A 24,745-nucleotide genomic window follows, 5' to 3' on the forward strand; every position below is an offset into this window, starting at 1 on the left:
ATGCATATGCAGACAGAAGACAACGTTTCAGTACTTGTAAGAAAGGAAATCCGCAACTGACTTGTCGCTCGCTCTAAAAGACGGTAAAAAAAGTGCCTTCATAATTTTTTTTTTCCAGTGAGCGACAAGTGTGAGTTCAGTTGAGATACGTGCATCTCAACTGAAAGAAGCAGCCAACAAATAACTGGGGGGCACTGCAGCCAGCAACTCCCGTGACGCACCAAGGACAGGACTAACCTGCGCATCGCTAATGGCACACGCACCATTACATGCCATTTGGCGTTGGCGCGGTTAGTAGATTTGATGATCCTCTCGTCAGACGGCGCAACGCGTCATTCTGAGATACCGACCGACCGACGACGGCAAGTACGGAAGTTCTGAAGGAGAAACCCTGTTTCTGAAGATTAGCATGTCTCTAAGAATAGGGGGTGAGTAGACGCATAGAGAACCACAGGCAAAGTACATTGCCCTCTTCCTTACGGCTCTCAAACACAGGCCCGCACAAGTTGTGCACTCTGTTCACTTGCTTCGCGCTGTTATTTAGGAGTTTACTGCTTAGACGTGCACAGGGCTCGGTGTAAAGGAAGATTCACACTTGCGAGTCACGGATGTCGCGCGACTGATTTCGGTCGATTGGTTGCCGTCCCAGAGCACTAGAAAAGCAGGGAGGGACCGCAACGAATCAGCCAGAACTAGTCACGTGACTCCTGCGACTCGCAGGTGTGAATGCGCCTTTTGAGAGAATGGATAAAGGAGAGAGAGAGAAAGAGATGAATTTGTTGAAGAAAAAAAAAGGTGAGAATCCAACATGCCCAGCTTCACTGGACGTTCAGCAACTAGCGCCATCTATTGGCTGCACAGACGCCCGTCAATTACAAGCCGATCTTGAATACTACTAGCTTTGTCAGTTCGGCTCCTGATCATTTGCGGTGCGCTGATTTGGTTTTCAGCTTTTCCCCACTCCGTTTTTTCTTTCTAGTTTCGACTAACTGACAACTCGCACTTTCATCAAATATTTCGTGTTAGTACTGCCTGCCAATGTCGAGCATCGGTACGCTGCGCGTCGGCTCGTTGTAGCAAAAGTTATAACTACTCTACGTAACTGGAGGGCGTGTACCGCGGCAGAGATACATACGATACATACATGAGCAAGGCCATCCTACGGTTTCCATATGCTTACATGTCCACGGTTTCCTTTTACACTATTCTGCAACAATTAATTTTCCTATTTCTTTGTTTTGCCTCCTTACCATTAATCAGCACCGTCTTTGATAGGAGAGTTGGTGAAACACATTTTTTTGCTAAATATCGGCTCCACTAACACATACAGCAGTCTCTCACGATACTAGGACAAAAGAAAGAATTGCCGAAAGAATCTTTAGAAAACAGGGCCCCCGATATTCGTTACTCAACGGCTGAGCTAGCAAAAACACTGCAGCGAAGTCTGACCAATTTGCGTCTACCCATAACCGCCACGTTGCAGCCGTGGCCATTTCTACCTCCGTAGTAGTGGGAAGACCATGCCCTGTAAGGTGTCTCGGAGCCCCCGGAGGTTTATTCCTCGCAAAGCAACGCAGAGCGCTGCATGCAACAAGAAAAAAAAAATTCTAGCATCAGCACTGCTCTTGCCCGGAGAACGTCGCGTTCAAGGCCGCCGTTTCGGGGCAGCTGAAGACATCGCGGAAGCCTGGCACCGAGGGCAGCGAGAAGCGGCATACAAGCTCGGCCATGCCGCGGGGCTCGTGCTTCCGCTGGCGCCAGTTCATGCACAGGCCGGCGAAGAAGAGCTGGTCGGGAGCCAGGCCGAACTCCCGTGCCTCCCGTCGGAAGCGGTCCGCGTGCGCGGGAGAGTGGCGGATCTCCTGCGGTGGCACAGAGTTCGCAGTGCGCGCCCCGGTTACAGCGGACAGCGGCGCACTGCGCATTGGCTAGCAACGGGGTGCAGTTGTATAGAAGGGATGCTCGAGCAGCTCAAGGAACACATTGGTTGCCGGGATAGAACCGTTCAGTGTGTGCCTTAAGTTAGCACGCCTGCGCATGCCCACGCTTATTCGTGCGTACGAACACTCGGCGACAAACCTAACTTGAAAGTAAATGGAGCACTTTTAGGAGCCTTAACCATTGTGTAACATACAGGATGATTGAGGAAGAAACGTCGATGATTCTAAGTACCGTCAACCGGTCAGTGACAAACCATGAACTCTAAACCAGAAGTAAGTAAATATGCCACAGGGGTTAGCTCCTTGGGAGTAACTGCGTTGTCACAAGTATTAGCCCCTAAAAAGACAAACAGTACCCCCTCAGGAACCCTCAGCGACTAATTACAACATGGGACACCTACCACAGGTAGTCTCCACACGGCCTAACCGTTTGTCTGAGGGCCAAATGGTGCAGTTACTCCCATTGAACCTGGTTTTGGCTTATAGTGCACGCTGAAAAACTGAAGCTTTTTCTGCATTCGAGACAAATGAAAAGGCTGTGTTTCGAGAGCTTGCGTATATGTTCTTATCTGACAGCGACCGGCAATGCACCGAGATGTGCGAAAGCTAAGTAAAGGCGTGGCCATGGACATTTTAGAGCGCAGCTCCTAGGAGCCCGTTCCTGCGTTCGGCGTAGTCGTCGACGTCGTGCCGTGTGACGGGTGTGTTGGCAGGCAGTAGCACAGCAAAACGTCACCTGCCACGACGTAACACGCCATCTAACAAGTGCCTGGTTACGGCGTGTGACAGGTGGCATAGTGGCAGGCAGCAGCAGAGCGAAACGCCGCCTGCCACGGCGAGAGCGGAGGAATGGACAACCCGAAGGTGGCTGCCATGGGAAGATCCCAGAGGGCAGCTAGCAGCGTAACAAGCGTGTGAAGAGATGCGCTCAAACTTCTCATTACCGACTATCGTAATCGTCGGCCTTTTTTTTTTTTTGCTAAACAAAGCAACGTGTTATTCGGCCTGCGGTTCGTATTACAGGCAGAGATGATGCTGAAACAGAAAAAAGCACCTAATTCAGAGATAACACTCCCGTTATTGCTGATGTTAAAGCCACTCCTTACTAAACAACTATATTGCTTAGTTTTTCATGTGTTATAGTTACAATAATCAGAATGAGTAGGTGCAACGTAATTAACCTCATTTAATTAGTCTTTTATGCATTGCAGTGTGCTATTTCAGTTTAGTTCGCCGAAAGTTGGCCATATGTGTCTAGATTCGGATCTTGCTCATACCACGACTTCTTAATCGAAAATACTCCGTGCGTACAGCACTGTGAAAGACAACAATATATGACCTGCCTAGACAAGCACACTTTATTTTCAAGTAAAGACCGGGGGCGTGTTTCGCAAACCTTACCTTACGTCAGAAAGAGGTAACCGCACGGAGACAGGACGACCTCTGAAGCGTTTTTAAAAATAGGGCTTTTGAGGTAGAAAGAAGCTTTTTGCGCCATAGCAATGCCAGTGTTGGAGAACGCGAAAAAAACAGGCGAATTATGTTAACTGGTAATGCATACTAGTACTAATAGCTAGCTTTCAACTATTACAGTCAGGCAGTTGATTGCAATTCGAGATTTGTGGCTGGCCGTTAGTAATAGCCATATCAGTTTTTAGAATTTCGAAAACTCGATTGCCCTTGCCACAGTAGCCCAACTGATTCGGGCCATTTCTGGCGCCATTCGAAAACCGCGCGCTTGCGGGAGCGAACAAAGCGACGTCAATCAAACCGGGACACTCCGTGACGCACGCACTACGCAACAATCTCGGCCCCGCCCGTGCTGCAGTGCTCCTCGCCATCTCGATGCTTCAGCGCGAGCGGCAGAGAACGTCACGTTGTGCGTGCGTCACGGAGGGTCGCGATTTCATTGACGTCGCTCTGCGCCCTCCCGCAAGCGCGCTTTTTTTTAATGGCGCCAGAAATGGCCCAAATTATTCGATCTACAGCGGCGAAGATAATCGCGTTCTCAAAATTCTAAAAACTTATATGGCTATTACTAACGGCCGGCTAGAAATCTCCAATTGCAATTAGGAGCCTATCGATAATGGTTAAAAATTTAGCTATTAGAATTTAGTCAATCAATTACTGGTAAACATGATTCGGCCGTTTTTTTTTTTACGTCCGCCAACACTGGTATTACTATGACGCAAAAAGGATCTCTTTACCTCAAACACCCTTTTTTTTTTAAATTAGTGGCCGGCTTCCCTGAAACACCTCGTATAGTATACCCTACACCAGGTATAGTATGATATAATATGGTATAGGTATGTTAAAGTACACCCTATATTAGCAAAAGCAGCAAAAAAAAAGAATGAATAAAACCTTTACTTTAATAGCGACCAAGTTCTCTCTGATTTTTACGTATCGACGGCAAGCTGATGAACGAAATATCACTGAAGTCCTTGAGAGCTTCGTGGATTTTACTTGTGCTTTTTCGCACTCGCGTAGATGCAGCAGCGCTAACAACCTTGGATGTGACCACGTTCTCCACAATCACGGGCTAAAAGGCTAAAAGGAGAACATGCTATAGGAAGTTTGTGTGTTTTCCTAACCTGTCGACCACGCACCTCTCTGTTAGCTCTAGGTAGTATTATTTTCGGCGAGATAATATCGAGGAATGTGGCAACAGTCCATGAATCCTCGAGCGTGATGCCTGCAGTATACTTTCCTCTTCCTTGGTATGATAACTTGATTGCAAAACCTGGCGAGCTTTTCCGGCGCTGTGGAGACCACATTGGTGCGATTTTTCCATGGCGCTCTGTTATGGTGTACGGGACCTTGTACACATATTGGACTGCGGTGAGGGAATGGTTCTGCGGCTTTTCGTAGAGGGGATTCGACAACAGGAAGAACTTCGGAAGGAAAGCCAGCTTAGCGGAGATGAATGCTAGTAATTTCAGCGCGTTGTCTGCGCTGTTGTCCGGAACTCGCGCTTTTTTTTTTTGTTATGATGTTAGAGAATCCACCAACCGCTCTAAGTAAACGTCTTGGTGAAATTCTATTACGTACAAGTGTCCTGCTACTTGCTGGCATATGAGCACTGGCCAGTAGAGATAGCTGGTCAGGGATGAGGAACGACAGGCCTACCACTCCACAAATTTATTTAAGACTACCTGAATCTCGGCCATAATGTTTTACTGTGCCCTGAAACAATAATCTTCAACCGATGAGCCTACCCGACAGGGAGCATTTCGAGGTCGAACGAAAGCAACAAGGTAGTCGTATTCTGTCATGGGCGAACGCTAAAGAAGCCTCGAGTGTTTGAGGAAAATTATGAATTTCTCAAGAAGGACAACACAAGAAAACCTGTCTTCGCGGTATTTCGGCCTGAAAGTATTCATTTGAAGCTTCCCTCAAGATACTTGTTTGAAATTTCTCAGCCATTTTGGATATTGACAAGCCTTTGCATTACGAGTAGGTCGATCCCTGCATCAGCTATGACCGCTAACTGTGTGCGGTCGTGCAGCGATAAAGTGTTGCAAGGGCCGACTTGTCCTAGTGATGGCGGCAGCGGTGATCCTCAGAATTTTTGGACATAACGCAACGTCCGGAGGATAAAGAGATCACGACATGGCGTCAGGGCGTGAAAGAGCTGATTCTTCTTGACCCGTTAGTCACCGTGGCACATAGCTTTGTTTTGCCGGAGGAGAGTCGTGCTGTCGTCGCTTAGTTTTTCCCGTTAAGGGGGGACCCCTGCTCTTCGAAGAAGTTTTTTATTAATGAAGTCCCAATTATGGAATTTTTAGGGAACATCTGTTTTTGCGTTCTGATTGTAAATATGTCATTTAATTTCATGCGAAACAGTCTTTGCGCACTTATGAAATATGTCATGTCAGTTTTTTCCTGAGATACTTCGGGGCAGGGAACTTGCTGAAATGCATGCCATTGGTATGTCTTGACGTGACGTAGTGCGGGAAGGGTGAAATTATCATTCTGCCTATCATAGAGTTTGAGTTATGGGGTTTTGAAATAGCCACTCACGAAAAGGAATAAAAGTTTGTATCCCTCTTTCTGAAGTGGCAACTTAAAAACCCTGTAACTCAAATTCTATAATAGGCAGAATAATAATTTTACCCTTACTGCATTTCTTGATGTTAATACAAACCAAAGACATGCATTAAAGCAAGTTTCCTGCAGCGAAATATCCCAAAAGGCCTCTCCAAAAAATTACTTAACATATTGCATAAGTTGCCGAGGACTTTTTCGCATGAAATTAAATGACATACTTAGAATCGGCACAGAAAAATAGATGTGCCCTGAAGATTCCATAATTGTGACTTCATTGATATTGTTTTTTTTAGACAGCAGGGTCCCCCCCTTAAACAGACTAAACTGGCAGCCACAACGCGACGGTGTTTCCATGTTGACGCAGTTATCTGGATTTTGCCCCGTGCGTACAGCCGACGCCCTACACGCTCCCCAAAATTACAGTTTCAATTCTTTTTTTAAACAAACTATGTGCGGTACACGAAAGTAGTTTTCTCAGGTGTTTCATGTGACCAGGCGAGCTCAGTGCTATGGCATAATTATCGATGTCCATATCCTAATTAACCAAAATCCATTAGTGCGCGTCTTAGTCACTGCAGTTACCATCCAACTTGGAGGCGGCTTTATTCGGTAGACTACTCGATTTGGTCGAATTCTCGTAGCACGCCCGTGTTCCAGTATATTATTCTTCTGATTTCCGACTCAGTACGCATGACTGCGCGTACAGTGTAGTAACAGTTCTTCCCTGTTGTGACGTAGCTGCTACGCACGGCGTTTCTTCGATTTCGTGAGACGAAAGTTAGAGAGGAAAAGCTATCACCTTCCGCTATTGCTCTACGCCATTGGCAGACGAGACGTCATGCTCAACAGCAGTGTCACACACGTGGAAGCTTTCGCCGATTATCGACGCCTTGCATGCTTAGCTAGGCGGTTTGAATTGGAAATTGGAGGCAAATGTAATTCGGGCGTAGTACGGGAATTCTACTGAATGGAATATCCTTGAGGTACGCCCGCCTCTAAGTTTGAAACCTAAATATTCGCATTATATGCGGTGACTAAAATGTCTATTAATTGATTTTAGGTAATTTAAACATTTAGGGCGACAATTCTCATCTCCCTCTCTGTCCGCCTGACCGCATAACCCCAATTCAAACATATCTTCCTTGTCTTGCTCATCTCTTCTTTTTAAAAAAGCCCTGAAAGTCTGATTTCGAACGCCCTGTGTTTTCTTGATGAAACGCTGCTCAGAAAATGAAAATTTTCGGCGTTCGTCCCAGGAAGCTTAGTTAAAAACACATCTGCTGTCGTAGTTCTGCTCCCGATCTTTGGTGAACGAGGCCTTACTCCTCGCAATCGCGAAATAACGCTGGGTGATGAAGCCGCCTATAGAGCGCAGAAATGTTCTGAAGGGCTCTGCAGAAAAAAAGGAAGCGAATGCTCGGAAATCAATGCATTCTGTATTTGCAGACATGTTAGAACGCCAGACTTCTACTCAGTGTGTCGAATGCTTTATTTATTTATTTACTTCTCTGACAACCTGTGTCCCCCTCCATCTCTGCGCGGTCGACCATCACCATCTCGCTTGAGTTAACTATTGATCTCGCGTAGGGACAGCCAGCACCAGGACAGCGCCGGCAGGGCGAGGAGGCTAATTATTCCCTCATGGGGTGAAGCGGAAGTAGCGACGGCAGTGCCACCTAGACGGCTACGCGGGTTGCCGCGGAGTGGGTCGAGGTCTCTTCTGAATTTTCTAAATCCGACCAGCCCCGTGAGCAGTCGTCAACCGCACTGCTCGCCGCCTCGCGCGGCAAGCGTATGAGAAATCTCGTCACGCCCTATCCCCGTTCTTCAGGTTCCGAGCAGCGAAGCGAGCGGAGCAAACGCACGATCACGCCGCCTCCCCCGGTAATGCAGCCCCTCACTTCAGATCTTATTTTACTCTCTGCCCCGGTAAATGGCCAGGGATGGCTTTACCCCAAGAATGCAGCGCGCACGGGGAAACCCGGCACGCAACCGCCATTCTTGGCGCGTGCAAACACTCGCCGCCGATACCACCGAAGTCGCGCCCCTGCCAAGCCAGTAAGTCGGAAACCCTTTTTACGTAACCTTCTACTTTCGGAGGGATGCCTCGTTGATGTTTTGCGGCTAGCTAGCCCACGCAATGAGCAATAAACAAAATGCGAGTGTACACGCCTTGTCGTCCCTGCCTTTGTTCCCTCAAACACGGACCCCTCCGTAGTTAGCTAGCGAGGTCGCTGCACCGCGAAATGGGAGCGGGGTGGAAGACCGCCCTCATATCCTCACAATGGCGCCCAAAGTGGGGCCCGAACTCACGGCCCTGAGCTTAACAGTCTCATGCTCTACCAACTAAGCTATCTAGAAGAGCCCTTGACTCGCTCCGTGACAATCCGCGTAGCCATATCGGTGGCGCTCCAGTCGCTACTTTAGCTTTCCTCATGAGGGAACTAACCCCCCCCCCCCCCCCCCCCCCCCAAGCCGAGGCTGTCCTGACGCGTGACGGCGGTGATGGTCGGCCGCGTCGAGACGGAAGGGGAAACAGGTTTTCAATAAATTTTATCTATTACATTAATTGTTAGTCAGCGCGTCGCTCTTTCACTGAATGAATAAGAAAACACAGCGCTAAGCTATTAAATGTTCATCTGAAGTCAACTGACCGTGGAAAAAAAAAGAGAACAAGCAATAAGCGCTTGGCCTTCCGTTCAGAACAAAAAAGGGACGTAAATAGACTATGCACGGCGTTTCACCTAAGACTTGACACAATTTTTAAAAATAGACTTTTTGAGTTAGGAGAGCGCTTTACTCGGCATAGCATTGCCAGCGGTATAGTACATCAGAATGCAGCTGAGATGCGCTAACTAGCAGGCTGGTTAACTAATACTGAATGGTTAACTTTTAAACTATTACTGTTAGGCTCCTTAGTTATGGGAGGTATACAGCGAAGCGTAATTAATACTCATATCAGTTTTTAGAATTTCGAAAATGTGGTTACCCACGACCCGGTGGCCCAACAAATTTTGGATATTTCGACGAGTTACGTGCACTGGAGAGGTTACTTTGCCTGCGAGCTTCTCGAAGGCGCATGTATTTTGGTGCAATGTACCCAAAATTGGTTGGGCCACAGCTCCGAGGGTAGCCGTGTTTTCGAAATTCTAAAACTGATATAGATATTAATTACGGTGGGCTACACGGACCGCAATAATTAAGAAGCCTAACAGTAATAGTTAAAAAGTTAACTATTCAACATTAGTTAACCAGTCTGCTAGCTAGCATATTTTAGCTGTATTCAGATGTGCTTCACCGCTGACAATGCTATGCCGAAAAAAAATTCGGTCTTCTATCTCAAAAAGCCTATTTTTAAAAATTGTGTCAAGTCTTAGGCGAAACACCCTGTATGTACAGGGTTGGACAAAAGTTCCCAGGCCACAGGGTCTCCGTTTGAGAAATGTAGTGGGACGATTACAAAATCCCAGAAGCTGAAAATACCTGTAGAAGGTAGAAGAAGCATCAATCTAGCCACTGAAAAACTTAATAGATATATCGGCATCGTAAGTTCCAGGATATACCGATGCAAACCCTAACCTATGGCCTGGGAACTTTTGACCTACCCTGTACTTTCACGAACCAAACATACAGCTTCGTTGCAAGCGAAGGGGATGGGAGGCTTCGGTTTAATTCCGGAACGTTAAAGAACCAGGTGAGGTTCTTTAATGTGTATCTAACTCTCGGAGCATGGGCACCTTTGCAGTCGGCTTCCATGAAAATGTGGCTACCACGTCTGGGAATCTGATCTCGGAATGAGTGCGAACCGGACGCCATTGCCTGTGAGGCACCGCAGCGAGCAAGGGCGAAATGTAGACTGACCGTGTAAGCCCTGTAGAGGATCTCAGCGGTGACGGATGCCCGTATGGCGTCCGAGGGCAACTCAGTGGCGTTCAGGTCGCTGTCCAGGAAGAGGCGTCGCAAGCACTGGTACTTGCTCCTCAAAGCGTTGAAGAATTCGGTGGACCACACCTGCTCGTAACAGCCGCTCTCGTTGAAGACGCTAGGTCCGGACAGGAACAACTGGGCCACCTGTAATAGCACAGAGCCACCCATCCCTTGGGAATTTGGGAATTTCTTTAAGAACGTCTTTAAGAGAAAGCCTTCGAAATTAGCTTTATATATATATATTTTTAAAACGACATAGCGTAGCAGCGCTCAAATCACAGAAAGGGACTAGACGAATTAGCTGGTATGAGACCAGCTGCCCCGGAATTAACGAGCGTCCGACGCCATAAACATGCATGTGCGTGGACTGGTATCACGCTTGCAGTTCGAATTATCCGGTTTGCCGTGTTAATAGCGGCCGAATGAACGATATCTTACTGCATATGAAAAAAACTTGCGTGTTGCATTAAGCTGCACGTAGAAATTCTGTTCAGACGTTTCGATACCGGTTCGATGCCTTCTTCTTCCTTGAGGGAGACGGCCTGAAGCAGCAACTTTCATGCGCGGCGGTTCGTGGTTGCGGCTGGTCAACAATGCGCCACTCTGCTTAAAGGTCGCTGTTTAAGGCCGTCTTGCCATTCCTGAAGAAAAGAAACGGTCTCAAAACGACGGCACTCTATTCAAGTCTTTAGTTGTAGTCGTCTTCGTGCCCTTTTCGAACTTAACCTAGCCAGGCAGAACTCTGCTGAAAATATTGTATTTATGGAATGCTTTCACACGGACACTTAAGTCATACTTTGGAGTCCGAAAAAAGCAAAGATCACGGGCACTAAGTTCGTGGCGCAGCCTCCGTCTTCTGCCCTGCTATCCAACCGTCTCGTCCGCTGACTGCGACCGCTCGTGTTTTCTTTGGTCGGTTGCGCCCGTAGCCCCTTCGTCGCCGTAGACACTGGCTGTTGCCTTCTTCGCTTCGCATTTCTTTGTGTTGGGAGCGCCCACCGCCTCTCTGTCGCCGCGTCCACCACCTTCGTCATCTATCCTTTATTCCCAATGAGGTGTAAATGACGAGCCCACTTAAAGGGCAACTAAAGGAGTTTTAGAATTCGGCGAGCTTAATGGGGTCGAATGTGTGAAGCTTGTACGTAAAGCATGCGGAGTTTTTTTTGTGCTAGAGTTTTAAATGGCGACGTAAGAGTCGAATGAAGCAGCGATGGTGCTCTGACTTCTCCGCAGCGCACAGCGTCGGGTGGCAGCCGCTCGATGAGTATGCAGCGGCGTCAGATTTCCCACGCACAAACGCTTATTCGAATCAAGAGAACCAACGCCATCGAAGGTAAAGCCTACGGAGTGCTGTATAGCGGCATACGCCGAAGCAGAGCAAGACCGCGGGGGACGGCAGCGGTGACCTGAACTATCACCGACCATGACGTCATTATTGGTTTTGCCGCATTACTGCAGCGCTGTGAGGAGAAGTCTGAACATTGTCACGGCTTTAACCGGCGATGACATCACGATTTCAAATGCTAGCGTTAAAAAAAAAAAAAAGAAGCTTGGTAGGCTTTACGTACAAGGATCATGCTTTCGAATCCTCTCGTCAACTTCTAAAAAAAAAAAACAGTTCAGCCTTCGTTAAAGCACCATTCGAAAGGAGTTGTCGGCAGCTCCGAGCCATGGAATCATTCTGCTAGCGCACAAAAACGCCAAGATGGCTCGGTCAGTAGCCGCCAGGAAATGTCAGGTACTTGCCCCGGTCCACACGCACGAACGGTCACAATTCCTCCGCCTTTCAGCTCGTTCATTAACGGGTATTGGAAAGCGTTACTAATCGAATAGAGCAAGAAGATGGGCAAAACGAATGGCGCAAGCTTCTACTGTGTTGCGTTTAGTTTCGAACTGGGATAATGGATTAGCCAATTGTCGAAACGGAAGAGTGATACCCCTGTCAAGTGCGCAAATCAAGCGCGCTTAACGGGAGTGTGACTCAGTTTGAGTGCACTCTGCCAAAGTCAAACGGCCCATCTGGAGTGTCCCTCGCAGAAGAGTGCACTCCGGTTGGAGTGCACTCCTAGCGAGCAGCGACTTAAAAAGGCCACAGAGTGTAGTGTATAAAAACAAACACTCACCAGTTTATTTTACTTGTAACACTGTTTTCTAAAAAAAAAAGTTTTTTCGAAGGGGAATGTAAGAGAATTCGATATATCGATAATTCGGTGTACAAAAGATGGCTTACGCAAGATTATATCTAACCTAGAATCCAGAATACATGGCGCCCATGCTAGCAATGCGTTTCTTGCCGCGACGTGCCGCCCTCCGGCGTGCTGGCAGCGCACCGCTCGCTATAGGTGTTAGGCCTGACTTGCTTTGCAACGAAGCCACTGCGGATGGTGGTTTGGAACTAACCGCTGCCAATTACATGATGCCTAATCAAGTTACCAGTACACTATAAAATTATCCCTCTTTAAAATTAAGGTACAGTTGGTTTCTGTAATGCATTCGGCAGAGAAGCACCCAGGCTAGGGCCGCCGCTAGGCTTTAGTTAGACTGGCTTCACTGCTTTAGAGCGATGTGGCGTGGATATGAGTGCAATAGACCGAATGCCACCCTCAAGCCTGTCCCACGCTCACCTCATCACTCGGTTTCATTGTTGTAGCGCTTCCAGTAAATACTGTAGCGCTGCCGTGCCCGCGCGCGGAAAATGGTCGCAGATAGCAGTTAGGAGAAGCGCCATTTGCAGGGGCACGACGCGAAGTTCGATATATCAAACCGCCGGTGAAATTGCAGTTGGAGATACAGCGCGACTTTGCTATATTTTCCCAGAGGATTTTCAAGAGGATAATGTCTGTGTTCAATATAACCAGTAATTCGAAATAGCCGGGTTAGATATCTCCGGGTTCGACGTAGCGAAGCGAAACAACGCCACAAGAGAACGAGATCAGATGCAACTCCTCGGCACGCTAACATGTTGTTTGTTGTTAGATGTGTGGATAGTTTAAGCGCCCGTCACAGCTGGTCCTGGCTTTTCTTCTATTTTTTTTCTATTTTTTTTAAAATTTGTTTACGTTTGTTTTATTCCTGCTATCGCATCTTCTTGTTCAAAAATTACGCTCGTTCTCTGTCGCCATTTTTGTTACTACGAGTGACACTCTGCTTCCGCGTTTAGCACCACGTCGTACTTAACTTGCGCGCTGGCCAGGGGTTTCAGTTTCACAATCTGTAAAGCCACCGCTTCTGAACAAGATGAGGTTGGAGGGAAGAGAGCATCGAGAATCAGATAATACACAGGCGTAAGCAGGTTTGTCCAAGGCCTGCGAGAAGTGCTCTATGGAGACAATCCAGGGCTCGAGATAGCTCGCGTTTCTTGCTCGCTGGCCTCCGCTTAGTGTCGGCAAGGGTTGTGCTCGCTTCGCCAATGTAAGTCGAGGCAGTCTACCGCTGAGAAAGGCCATCGCGGAGCAAGCGGGCGCGAATACTAACGAGTGCTTGCTCATTTTGCAGGTTCAGCATGAGCTGCCTTCCAGTAGCGAACACCGTGTTACTCAATGGGGATATTTTTAACTTGTAATTTTGAGAAAAACTAGAGAGTGCGGCGAGATTCGGCGTGGACTTAGCAATTGTCATGGCCTACTCTTCCTCCTCCTTGGTTGTGAATCTGACCTCTAAAATGCTTCCTGCATTCACACCGACTAGCTCCGCCGGCCATAGAAAATCAATGGAATGTACCGAACATTCTAAATTCCCGCGGTGATTTTGGGTGTTCAGCGATACACGGTACATGGTGGCAGCCGTGCAACCTAAAAGCTTCTTTCCATATTTCCTGTGCTTGATAACGGTAGACGACCCACTCATGTGCATCGAAAGAGTATATAGAGCTCTCAGTATACTTTCTACTCATGTACCCCAATTTTTTATGGTTTTTCGTCTTAGGTCTGCAGTTTAAACCCGTACCTTCTGGGTCAGAATTGTCTATTACCATAGCTGGAGCCTACAGAGGCTTCAAGGTAAGCGACCCGGTTTATGAAGCATGCTCGTTAAACGGGCCCTCTAGGACAGTCCGTGCATCAGAAACCTACACTCCTCGTTCACTCGCGCCGGGTGTAATCGTCATGCCTTTGTGCTAGTACTCAAGGGTCTAAGCCAACAGCACGCGCTGGCATGGAGAGGTGGTGAGCCACTTTTTTATTATTGAAGACGCGAACCAGAATGAAAGACGGCGGACACTACAGCACGCTGCATCTACGAAAATAAAGTCACTCGCGTGTATTCATGCGTGCTTGCTACACGGCAACGCTGTGCCACGCCGGCCACCTTGACCGATTACGGCACCTGTATTTCGAAATTTGTATGGCGACACATATATTTCGCTTTTTTGCATAAAACCTCTATTCTCGCCGAGAAGAGTCTCTTTGTGATTAGAACGCGGTATCCTGTCGATACAGGCCAACTTCTATTTGTCTTCAGTCTCCTTTCGAGGCGAGGAAAGCGCAGCGTTCGGAATAGCGACTGCATACACGCGGTGCGTGGCCGCAACCACCGACTTGCCTGCTCAGCAACGTTGTATCCAATGCCGGCGTAGTCGAGCGAGGGTGACTGGCCGAAGGTGAACGAGGGAGGCATCATGGTGTCCAAGGTGAGGTGGATCATGTTGTACACGCTGGCCATGTACGGCACGCCCGCCTCGAACGGAGGAACGAACGGGCCAGTGGGAACCGCCGACGAGTTGTGCAGCAGGCGCAGCACGTACTGGGCCGTCGCTCGGGACACGCGGAGGTAGTTGTACATGTAGTCCACGTCCTGCTGGTCCGGCACGTAGTCGTAAAGGCTGCACGGTCCATGATGGTACAAAGCGCACGTGCTGAAGGCAGCAACGCTACAGTTTCGTTGTTTCATGCACAGCCGCTGACAGCAGACCGGCGCTTCGAAAACTTCCTCAGCAACTACAAAACGGCCTTGGAATCGATCGGGAAGCTGTTATAACACGGATTAAATTTTCGGTTACCTGAGCGAGCCCGCGATCTTAAAAGCATGTCTTTACAACTGCAGCGATCCTCAATGCGTCACACCTCAGCTATTGGGTTTCGCAATGTGTAATAATCGAAAATTATGTCGACTTTGGCGCCTTTCGAGAAAAACAATTGACAGGTCTAATTCAATTAAACTTTTTTCCTGGGCTAGTTGGTCCATGTTGCAGAAAGAAGCGCCGCGCAAACAAATGCAGGAGATTTTCACGTAAAAGCGCTTACTGCAACTTATTACCCTCTGGTAGTTTATAGCTCCAAGCCAGTTGCAGGGAGCGTTTGTCCGTGGTGCTCTCTAGCGTTTGTGCTGTCGCCGCTTCTTCTTTCTGGTAGAGCTAAGCTTAACGGCTTAGCGCATTAATGCACTTGAGGAGAGCGATGGCTGCTAAGCCATGAAATTAACAGCGGCGTAGAGCTCGGGCCTCTTCATTCTGCTGTGAATCGACCATATAGAAGCGCGCAGTTGCGCGCTGTGACCTCATGCTGCGTACCGCACCTTCTACGGCCCGGCCTTGGCCCCACCACCTGCACTCTCCTCCTCAGCGCTTAGCGATTACCTCAAGCTGAGCTCCCACTCGTCACGGGCTACACGAGGAACCACACGGGAAGGGCTCCGAGAAGCAGCTCTCGCTGTAGTACCTCAACCGCCGTCAAAGTATGTGACGTGTGCCTGAAGAACCATTTGCAACCAGCACAAAAATGAAAGCTCAACCCGACCATGTCTCGTATAGAAATTACTTTCCAAAGGTAATTTTCCTGGAGGCGTTTGCTTTTCATCCTATGAAAAAGTTGCGCGGAACATTAACGGCCAATTTAAACCCAGTTTCTCGTGTTCTTTTTGTGACTGAGCTCCCTGAAATATAATAAGTCACATGACAGTAACTAAAGACTGCAGCTCTGTTATTTGAAACAGATGCAAAGTAAGATTGCACCATTTAGTTCTAGGCAGCAGGAGCAGACTGGAAAGAAAGTTGATTTTTCTACAGATCCGGTGTCCCGTGAACTTTTGCAGACGACTGTGGAATCAAAACAACCTTGAAAGGGAACGGTTGCGGAGCGAGCACAATATGAAGATGTATCCTTAACGGCCGCTAATAATATTAACTCCGTGCAGCGTCAGCGGGTATTTCTAGCGGTCTTCCGGCAACTATCGGTACAGGCTGCAGGGTTTTGAGATGAAAAACATTGGCACCCCGTCGAATGAGCGCGTTGTCTGTGATAATTGGTGATAGAAATAACAGACCCTTATCCTTAGGAATCATTGCTGGTAGCTATTAACACAGCTGATAGTTACTGTTGGCGACAGTTCTCTTATTTTTTTCCATAAAACTCTTGACTGCACAACAGCAAGGCGAAAGTCCGAGTTTTATATATATTTTTTTGCAGAAAAGAGGTGCTGTGCTTGAGAGCTGATTTGAATGTAACTCGCTCATTTTGATATTTGTGGCAGTTATTTGGAGAAAATAGAAACTTCTCCAAAGAACACTGCACGAACATGAAACCTTCCTCCTTAAATAATTACTCCGCCAACCTTCGCGTCTTGATCTTGCTATACTTCCCCTCTCTCATTCGCTCCTATTAATCAATAAACATCAGCGTGAATTCCACCAAAAAAAACAATTTAATGCAAAAAATCTTTGGCAGCAACGCTGAGAGAACTACTTGAGAATGGCGCCCCACCTATCACTGCACTGCCACAGCGAAAATCCTTACTCTAGCCTGGGAACACTTTTTCTAGCTCATAGTATACCAAGGGTAGATAATGTTCTCGTGCATGTCAGCTATTAAGGTAAGCGGACGCTCCTTGTGCGATGAAAATGATTCCCCTCACTGAGCGAGCTCTTCTGCACCGGCCACATCAAGTACATCTGCCCCGATGACGTAGCAGCCGAGTTATGAAGCCGAGCATCGCTTTCCGAAGTAAGAAAACTCACCTGTCCAGCTGTTCGGCATCGTGCAGCGCCGCAAAAGTGTAGGGGAATATTCGCAGGTTGCCGATTCTCTCGATCAGCCTGGCCTCGCTGGGGCTGCCTTCCCTGGGAAACGCCGACAAGAAGGTCTTGGTCGCTTGGCTGACTGCACGGACTATGCTTTCCATCTCCTGCACGTCGGTTTTGTTGATCATCTCCTGCAGATAGAGCTGCTCCACGGCGAACGGCATCACTCTGCACCACATAAAGCAGAAAGCGGTGGTAAAATTCAGAAGTTTTCACTTGAAACCCGCGGGATCCATCACTATGCTGCACTTAATTTTCTAGGCTGCGCAGCAAGAGACGCGAGTTCTAGGCGTAGATCTGGCTGTGCAGCCAAATCTATTTATGCATCGTAGAGGAATGCCTCAAACTCACATTTCTCGCACTAATTATGTGTTAGCAAAGTTACGTGCATCCGTAATACGGAGGCGACTTTCGTCAACGATCTTTGGTTGTTCGGTTGAGAAGAGGCGCTATAATCTCACCTTTAAGGAGGAGAATACAAAGTGCAGCGCGCAACGGTAGTCAATGGTAAACAAAATAGGTTTGGTTTGGTGTATGGGGTTTAACGTCCCAAAGCAACTAAGGCTAGAAGAGACGCCGTAGTGAAGGGCTCCGGAAATTTCGACCACCTGGGGTTCTTTAACCCCTGGGGTAAACAAAATATTAAAAGTGGCAGAGATGAAACTGAAGCAATAGCGTGTTATGAGAGCAAGCAGGAGTGTAGTTCACGTCATATTAGTCTAATTAACCGTCCAAATTTCAGATCGCTAGAGGTATGCTAAATGTTCCATTCAGAAAGTTGGTGCTGTGGATTCTTAGGTGTTGTGCCGCTAACTGAACGTTTTCGCACTTCTGTAGTGCTACAGGCGAAGTTCTTTTAAGGAATGTGGCAGATTCAAAGTGACCTTGGCGACGAATATTTCCGCACTGACTATCGTTACAATTTTGCAAGAAAAGTTCGTACTCGGTAATGATTGTCCTCAAGTCTAAAACACAGATATGCATTCTATCGTATATTTGTTATTTATAGCCGCCGCGGTGGCTCAGTGGCTATGGTGCTCGGCTGCTGTCCCGAAAGACGCGGGTTCGATCCCGGCCGCGGCGGTTGAATTTCTTTGGAGGAGAAATTCGAGGCCCGTGTACTGTGCGATGTCAGTGCACGTTAAAGAACCCCAGGTGGTCGAATTTTCCGGAGCCCGCCACTACGGCGTCTCTCATAGCCTTAGTCGCTTTGGGACGTTAAACCCCATAAACCAACCAAACCAACCAACCATTTGTTATTTATTGCATGCTAATCTGCTAATAGAAAAAAAAATACGGGACTGAAAGGAGCGGTAATGATAAGGTGGTTCTAGAAGGCTAGCTCACTAACTATAACAATGAACAATACCTCGGATAAAGCATTTGCAGTGCAAAGCGGTGCGAACTTGCAAACTATTATGCGGACCTGGCGAAATGCGCTACTGGTTTAGCCTAAGACGACGTTGAATGTACCCAATCGAACTAAGGCTTCTTCCGGTACTATATCACAACACCGCAGCGTCAGGTTAAATATACTGATGTGTAAACGGGATACTCACGTGTGGACATCTGCGAAGCAACGCAGCCACATGTCGTTCAGTTCGTTCGTGTAGTTTGGAACAGGAGAGCTGTAGGCGAGGGTGTAGGAAGCCACGCGGCTTAAGTACCAGACCAAGTAGAGACCGATGTAGGCTGTTATCTCCGCGCCTTCTAGTGTTGTGAACACTTTCGAAACTAGAAATTTAAAGTAGCTGTCGTCCACAACCAAGAACGTCGTCTTCATGATGCCCAGGGATTCGAACTTGTTGCGAAGGACTGCGGTCAGGAAGCGCCAGAAGTCAGTCCTCGGGTAGGATGAACTCAGCTTCAGCTCAACGTGTATGGACTTGGTGACAGAGAGCTCCGTGAATAGCTGATTAACGTTGCTTACAGCCCTGATGAGAGCCGCGTAGGACATGCCAGGTTCGCCGACAACTTCGGCACACCGCCTGACGTACACTTGAAAATTTTCGCTGGAGCCGAGCTGCTGGAGATGGTCGGAAAAGGAAAGGACGTCGTATGCAGGCGTAACGTACGGCATATAGCCCTCTCCCGCGTATATGCTGCGGCCCGCAGTCAGCCTAAAGATGGGTGCTAGGCCGGCGTTCAAGTTAAACTCCACGATGCTCCGAATGACGGCTGCTTTTGTCGTCGTGGCCATCTTGGGAAACTCGAGTCCGCCCGCACTAAGCACATTTCTGATCGCGTCCAAGTCCTCGTTCTTCTGCATGGTAAGCTTCATGCAGCCGCGTAGCAGTGCAGCGGCCTTCTGGACAGCGCTCTGTCCCGAGCTCGCCACTTCCATGGCCGAGACCCAGTGAAGGGCTGCTCTGCGCGCCGTCAGCTCGATCCGCGTGAAGTAACGGTTGGTGCCGGTAGCACCCGCTGCGTAACTGAAGAAGTCCTGGCAGGGCGCGACGGACGGTGTCATGGACTCGTGTATAACCATGGCGACGTTGTAGCAGCGAGGCTCCTGGCACGGCGCCAGACAGTGGAAGAGCACGAGCGGCTGCACTAGCGTGAAGGCGAGTGTCAAGGTTGTCGCCGACACCATGAATATTCGGTATTCGGTGGAACGTTCTCGGCGGGGTCTGCGAGGGGTCGTTTTGTACTTTCTGGCACCGCGTCGGCTGCTGGTGCTGATGGAGGGAGGTATTGCGATGTCGAAGGAGACCGATCGGGGTACCTGACTTTTGGTGGTCTTGAAGGATGAGTGCCGCCGCAGTCGGGTCTGGCTGTCGGCGATCGCGAGACGGTAGCTGTGGATCAGAGGGTCGAAGGGCGGCTTGCTTAGGTGCTTTTCCTGGCTGCTTTCATCGTGCACTGGTGTATAGAATGATGCCTAGAAACAAGAGAAAGAACGAGGTGCTGCTGAGTGCCCCTGGAGCTCTGGTGCTAAATTTGCGCGGTTTCACGCCTGCAGAATAAACAGCAAAAGGTGGCACTATGCTGTAGTGGTCATGTTTTTGTTGTCATGAGTTTTTCTTGTCATGAGTTTCGACAAGGAACCTCAGATGCTTGGGTAGTGTGCCTATAGCTGGTGGCTGACTGGACTGTAACCCTTTTTTAATGTCTCTAAGCAAAAGGTACCAGCAACCGAATTTTTTAAAACCCTGATGCATCCTCCTCTCCCGGAATTGCAGCTGCTTGAAGAAAAAAAATAACAGCACTCTGAGAGTACACCTATCGTCGCGTTGATGCATTTTTGCAAACTTCGGATAATCGCAGTTCGAATCGCAGCACTCAGCGACGGTCCGCGCCGTGTCGCTATGGGTAGATCAATTTGGAACGGATCGCGATTTTCTCTACTGATTATTCACCATGCATTTAGGTTTAAACTACTACAAACGTTTACCTCCTTTGTAATCTTCCCTCTTATGGCATTTGCAATACGAGATTTCTTGCGTTATGTCAGCTTCATGAAGCGAGTGTAATAGCATTGCAGGATGGGCTAGATAAGGGCAATTCGTGACAAAAACAAAAAATTGGAGGGGGGACTTAAGCTCCACCTTAAGGGTATGACGCGATGGCTTAATGAGTTAATGACCATGTGTGCAGAATTGGTTGGTTTGGTTGGTTTGGTTTATGGGGTTTAACGTCCCAAAGCGCTCTTCCTCCCCCCAATGCGATCGGAAGCGCTCTTCCTCCCCCCAATGCGATCGCCCCAGCGTCAGCGTATAAAGCAGGACGGACCATATAACCCGGGAATCACACTCAGGGTCAACGGTAACATTATACCAACGGTGGCAGCATTAGAGTTCTTGGACTACGAATTCAGGCCAACGGCAGGAACTCGGAAACTATTCAGAGGCTAGAGGCCAGCACAAGTCAAACTTGTAGACTCCTGAAACGGATTGCAAACAAACATGCAGGCATGAAAGAAGCTAACCTCCTCAGGCTAGTCCAATCTTTCGTAATCATTAGGATAGTCTACGTGGCGCCATATCTGCGGCTTCACAAGGCAGAAAAAGACAAACTCGACATTCTCATTCGTAAAGGGATAAAAACGGCACTAGGTTTACCACCCAATACATCGACGAACAGGATTATGAGACTGGGTGTTTCCAATACCCTCGAAGAGCTCATTGAGGCTGCAACAACCTCGCAATACCAGAGACTGTTGCGCAGCCGTACCGGTCGCACCATTCTGGAGAAGCTGGGGCATGAGCCACGAGCATGCTCCAGACGTACTGAAAAGGTTCCTACTCTGGTTAGACACAAATTAAAGATACCTCCACTCCCAAAAAACATGCATCCCATCTACCATGAGAGCCGGAGGAGGGGTAGAGCAGTAGCTTTGCAAGCCCGATTTGATGGCAGACAGGACGTCCTGTATACAGATGCCGCAGAATGCGCGGACGGTACGGGGCGCGTTTCGGTAACAACCAGGGAAAACGAGGGCCCGGTAGCGTGCTGCAGCACCCGAAACTCGACCGCAACGGAGGCGGAAGAGCTGGCCATTGCGCTGGCTCTAACTCAAAAACAGGTTAAAATTATTGTCAGTGACTCAAAGTCAGCGATCAGAAACTTTGACGCGGGCTGCATTTCAGCTGTAGCAGCACGAGTGCTGGCCGGTGCCCCACCACCGGCAGAACAGGTCGCGCTCATTTGGACACCGGCGCACCAGGGGTTGAGAGGGAACAAGAAAGCGCACACACTGGCCCGAGGATTAGCTACCTTCCGGGATCCCAGGGGCGTCTCATACGCAACCCCATCCCCCTCGCGAGATGAAGAGCCCCTACGGTTCGATGAGATTCTTAATACATACCAAGAAATTCTAAATCATTACAAATTAGGCAGAGCGACATTTCCAAAACCGAATAGACAACTCACTAAAAGCGAAGAGGTCGTGTGGCGCAAGCTTCAAACTGGAGTTTTCCCGAACCCGCAGCTCTATAGTAAGTGGCACCCGGAGATTTTCAGCCCCAGGTGCAAGCGTTGCGAGGGCATAGCGGACATGGTCCATATGATATGGACATGTCCTAGCTTTGGAGAGCCTTACAGAACTGCTGAGTCCTGGGAGGCACTGCTTCTGAAAGAGGACGAAAAAGAACAACGCGCTGTCATCCGTCTCGCCCTGGCCGCTGCCGAGATCCAGGAGATTCCGGTCGACGGTTAAGGGGGAGGACATGGCTGGGACCGAGCTGCGACTCGGATCCGGGTCAACCTTTTGACGGGTGTCAATAAATGTTATTTCTCTCTCTTTCTCTCTCATGGATCTTGCTCTCACAGTCGATGTCGACGCCGACAGGGACGCCAGGATTCTCCACTACACAAGCTCCTTCAAGCTATCGCGTTAAAGCCACCGAAGGCAAGAAAAACAAACTGTCCATAAAGAAACGCACACACCCTGGCGGTGTTTTCATACTCATGTATTTCTTCCACGGTTGTTTAGTTTTTACTCTGTACGACGGTTTTTCTTCATAAAGAGAATTTGACCCACGTGCTTTCGACAAATATAAAACAAAAACCGAACGTTTCACCCAGAGACATTTCCAAGGTTTCAACGCTCGTATATTAATTATTACGCTTTTTTTTTTTGGGGGGGGGGGGGGGGGAGGGGGGTGCAGCAACTGCGGAAGATTACAGCTAGTTTACAGTGTGTTTTTGATGCCTGTGGTTTGAGCAGCCTCATACAATGGTCACAGCCAAAGTTATTGACCTAAGCTGGCGGCAGGGACCATTTCCAGGGACTAAACGAGGGTTGCCGTTGAAGCGGCGGAGGTCACCCGCATTACGAGCGCGAAGCTTTCAATAGCGGCAAGGCCTCTCAAGTGACTCGGCTCTTCCTCCTTTCTTTTTTTTCTCTGCACCTTACCGGTAAACAATGCACCAAGCCACGTGCGATGCTTGCTGGAACGAAGAGAGAATTGTGTGTGCGTGCGTGCGTGCGTGCGTGTGTGTGTGTGTGTGTGTGTGTGTGTGTGTGTGTGTGTGTGTGTGTGTGTGTGTGTGTGTGTGTGTGTGTGTGTGTGTGTGTGTGTGTGTGTGTGTGTGTGTGTGTGTGTGTGTGTGTGCGCGCGCGCGTGCTCGTGCGTGCGTGCGTGCGTGATTAAGGCATTAAGCGTTATACCCTTAAGGCGGAGGAGCGCAGGGGCCGCGGTAACGAAGGCAACTGCATTCACGAACTTGGCGCGCAGTTCAACGGGTGCGGCGGCGTCGCGACGGCGCGACGGTTGCGTGGCATCGGGTTACGTCACGGCGCAGCGCGCAGCGACTGCATTCACCACAAAGTGAGCGGGCGGGCCTTCTCACACATAAGGAGTTTTCAGTGGCTCTGCCGTCTTTTTTCTTCCCCGTAGTTCTGCATCAGATGCGCATTGAGAATCTGCAGATTGATGCAACAATGCGAGCAATCATTAGATTCTCCGAGAAAAGTCGGCGTTATCGTGTTTCTTCTCGGGAGCGTGTCAGGTATCTCACGGACGTTGTGCCGGATATTTTGCTTCCAAAATAATTATCATTTTCTTTCGAACAGCCAGTAACAAAAAAAAAAGAGAGAAAAACTAACTGAAAGTCTTCATCGTCGCACTACGTCGCCGCAAATGCTCACCCATCTTCATGAATAGCTCACAAAAGAAGGAACGGGAGTAATAGCACTATGTGATTACGATGCTAAAAGTACGACGATTTTAGCAGGAAAAAAGGTCACTCGGCTCCAGTAACAACCGCACAAACGGAGAAGAATTCTAGCAGTATACTCCATCCCAAAGTTTTTGTAGAGAAGGGGAAGCTATCGCGAAACGACGGCTTGCACAAGTGTGCCGTTGCCGCGCGCTCACGAGCCAACCCCACGCACACTTGGAAAGTATCGTTCTCTATTCGCAGCTTCAACTGAACTGCGACAACTTGTGAAATGAAACGGATGCTCGCCGACAACATTCCGTGACACCGCAGTAGACACTACCAGCGGCTTCAACGAGCGCTTATGCTCACACGCTCACGAGCCAAGGACCCAGGCCTCCGAGCTGGTGGCACTCGTCGCCGAGAACAGCGCGAGCCAACGCGTGCCAGCGCATGCTGCGAGCAGCCGCGAACCGAAATTTGCGTGTTTTAGTTTGAGAAATTCAATTTTGAGCTTAGCGGATGCAGGGTTGGAGGGCGGCGGAATAATATCGACCGCCTTCACCGGCTTTTCACAGCGCGAACGCATATAATTTGGCCACTATCGCTACGCGACCGCCATGACCAGGTGTTGAACCGGCAACGTTGCTCTCACCAGCACAACTGCCAGAGCCACTGAGCCAGCGCCTCGTAACCCGGTTACAGATTTCCCTTTGCCAGCGCGGCCGTTCGCTTAAAAATGCAGCCATGCAGGAAGAACCCTACCCAACGCTCAGGAGCGTACGGTGCCAAGCATCTACACGCGCAGTAAAACGGCCGTGCATGTCTGACCTACCTCTGGTGCCAGCACGAAACTGTTGATGATGGGAGTCACGGAGCTGTCGCGTCGGATTTGTGGACGCAGGGCCATGACCAGACCTGCCGTCGACGGCTGGCGCTGGGTTCGCTTTACAGCGAGCTGACCGGCCTAACGGCTTCTGGACGACGACTTGCTCCTGTGCGTCGGTCGAGAAGAACGTGCATTCCTTGCGCGTTCCATTTTTTGCGTGCGCGTGATGGTGATGAAGAAGAAGAAGATGATGACACGGCGATGTTTATATCGATCCGAAAAATCCATGTCGCTTCTTCGTTCTTGAGCTGTTCGATATTTCTTGCTGGAATCTCATCGACTGCCTTGCTAAATGCTGCAATATTTTCTTTTCTGTGCCTTATT

The 24,745-nt window shown here is 48.9% G+C and overlaps 1 protein-coding gene across 1 annotated transcript; it reads right to left on the minus strand.

Annotated features, from left to right (window-relative positions):
- Positions 1–1,613: 1,613 nt before the first annotated feature.
- LOC149352197 (membrane metallo-endopeptidase-like 1) lies at positions 1,614–24,442 on the minus strand. The gene is made up of 6 exons (XM_089577127.1): positions 24,368–24,442; positions 18,489–19,810; positions 16,867–17,097; positions 14,457–14,736; positions 9,852–10,061; positions 1,614–1,862 (listed from the first exon to the last, which is right to left on the minus strand). Exons 1-6 carry the CDS (start codon positions 24,440–24,442, stop codon positions 1,614–1,616), a joined length of 2,367 nt encoding a protein of 788 aa, XP_089433253.1.
- Positions 24,443–24,745: the final 303 nt, after the last annotated feature.

The sequence above is a fragment of the Amblyomma mixtum genome, chromosome 3, assembly GCF_055824585.1.
Source record: "Amblyomma mixtum isolate Tamu chromosome 3, ASM5582458v1, whole genome shotgun sequence".
Taxonomy (NCBI): domain Eukaryota; kingdom Metazoa; phylum Arthropoda; class Arachnida; order Ixodida; family Ixodidae; genus Amblyomma; species Amblyomma mixtum.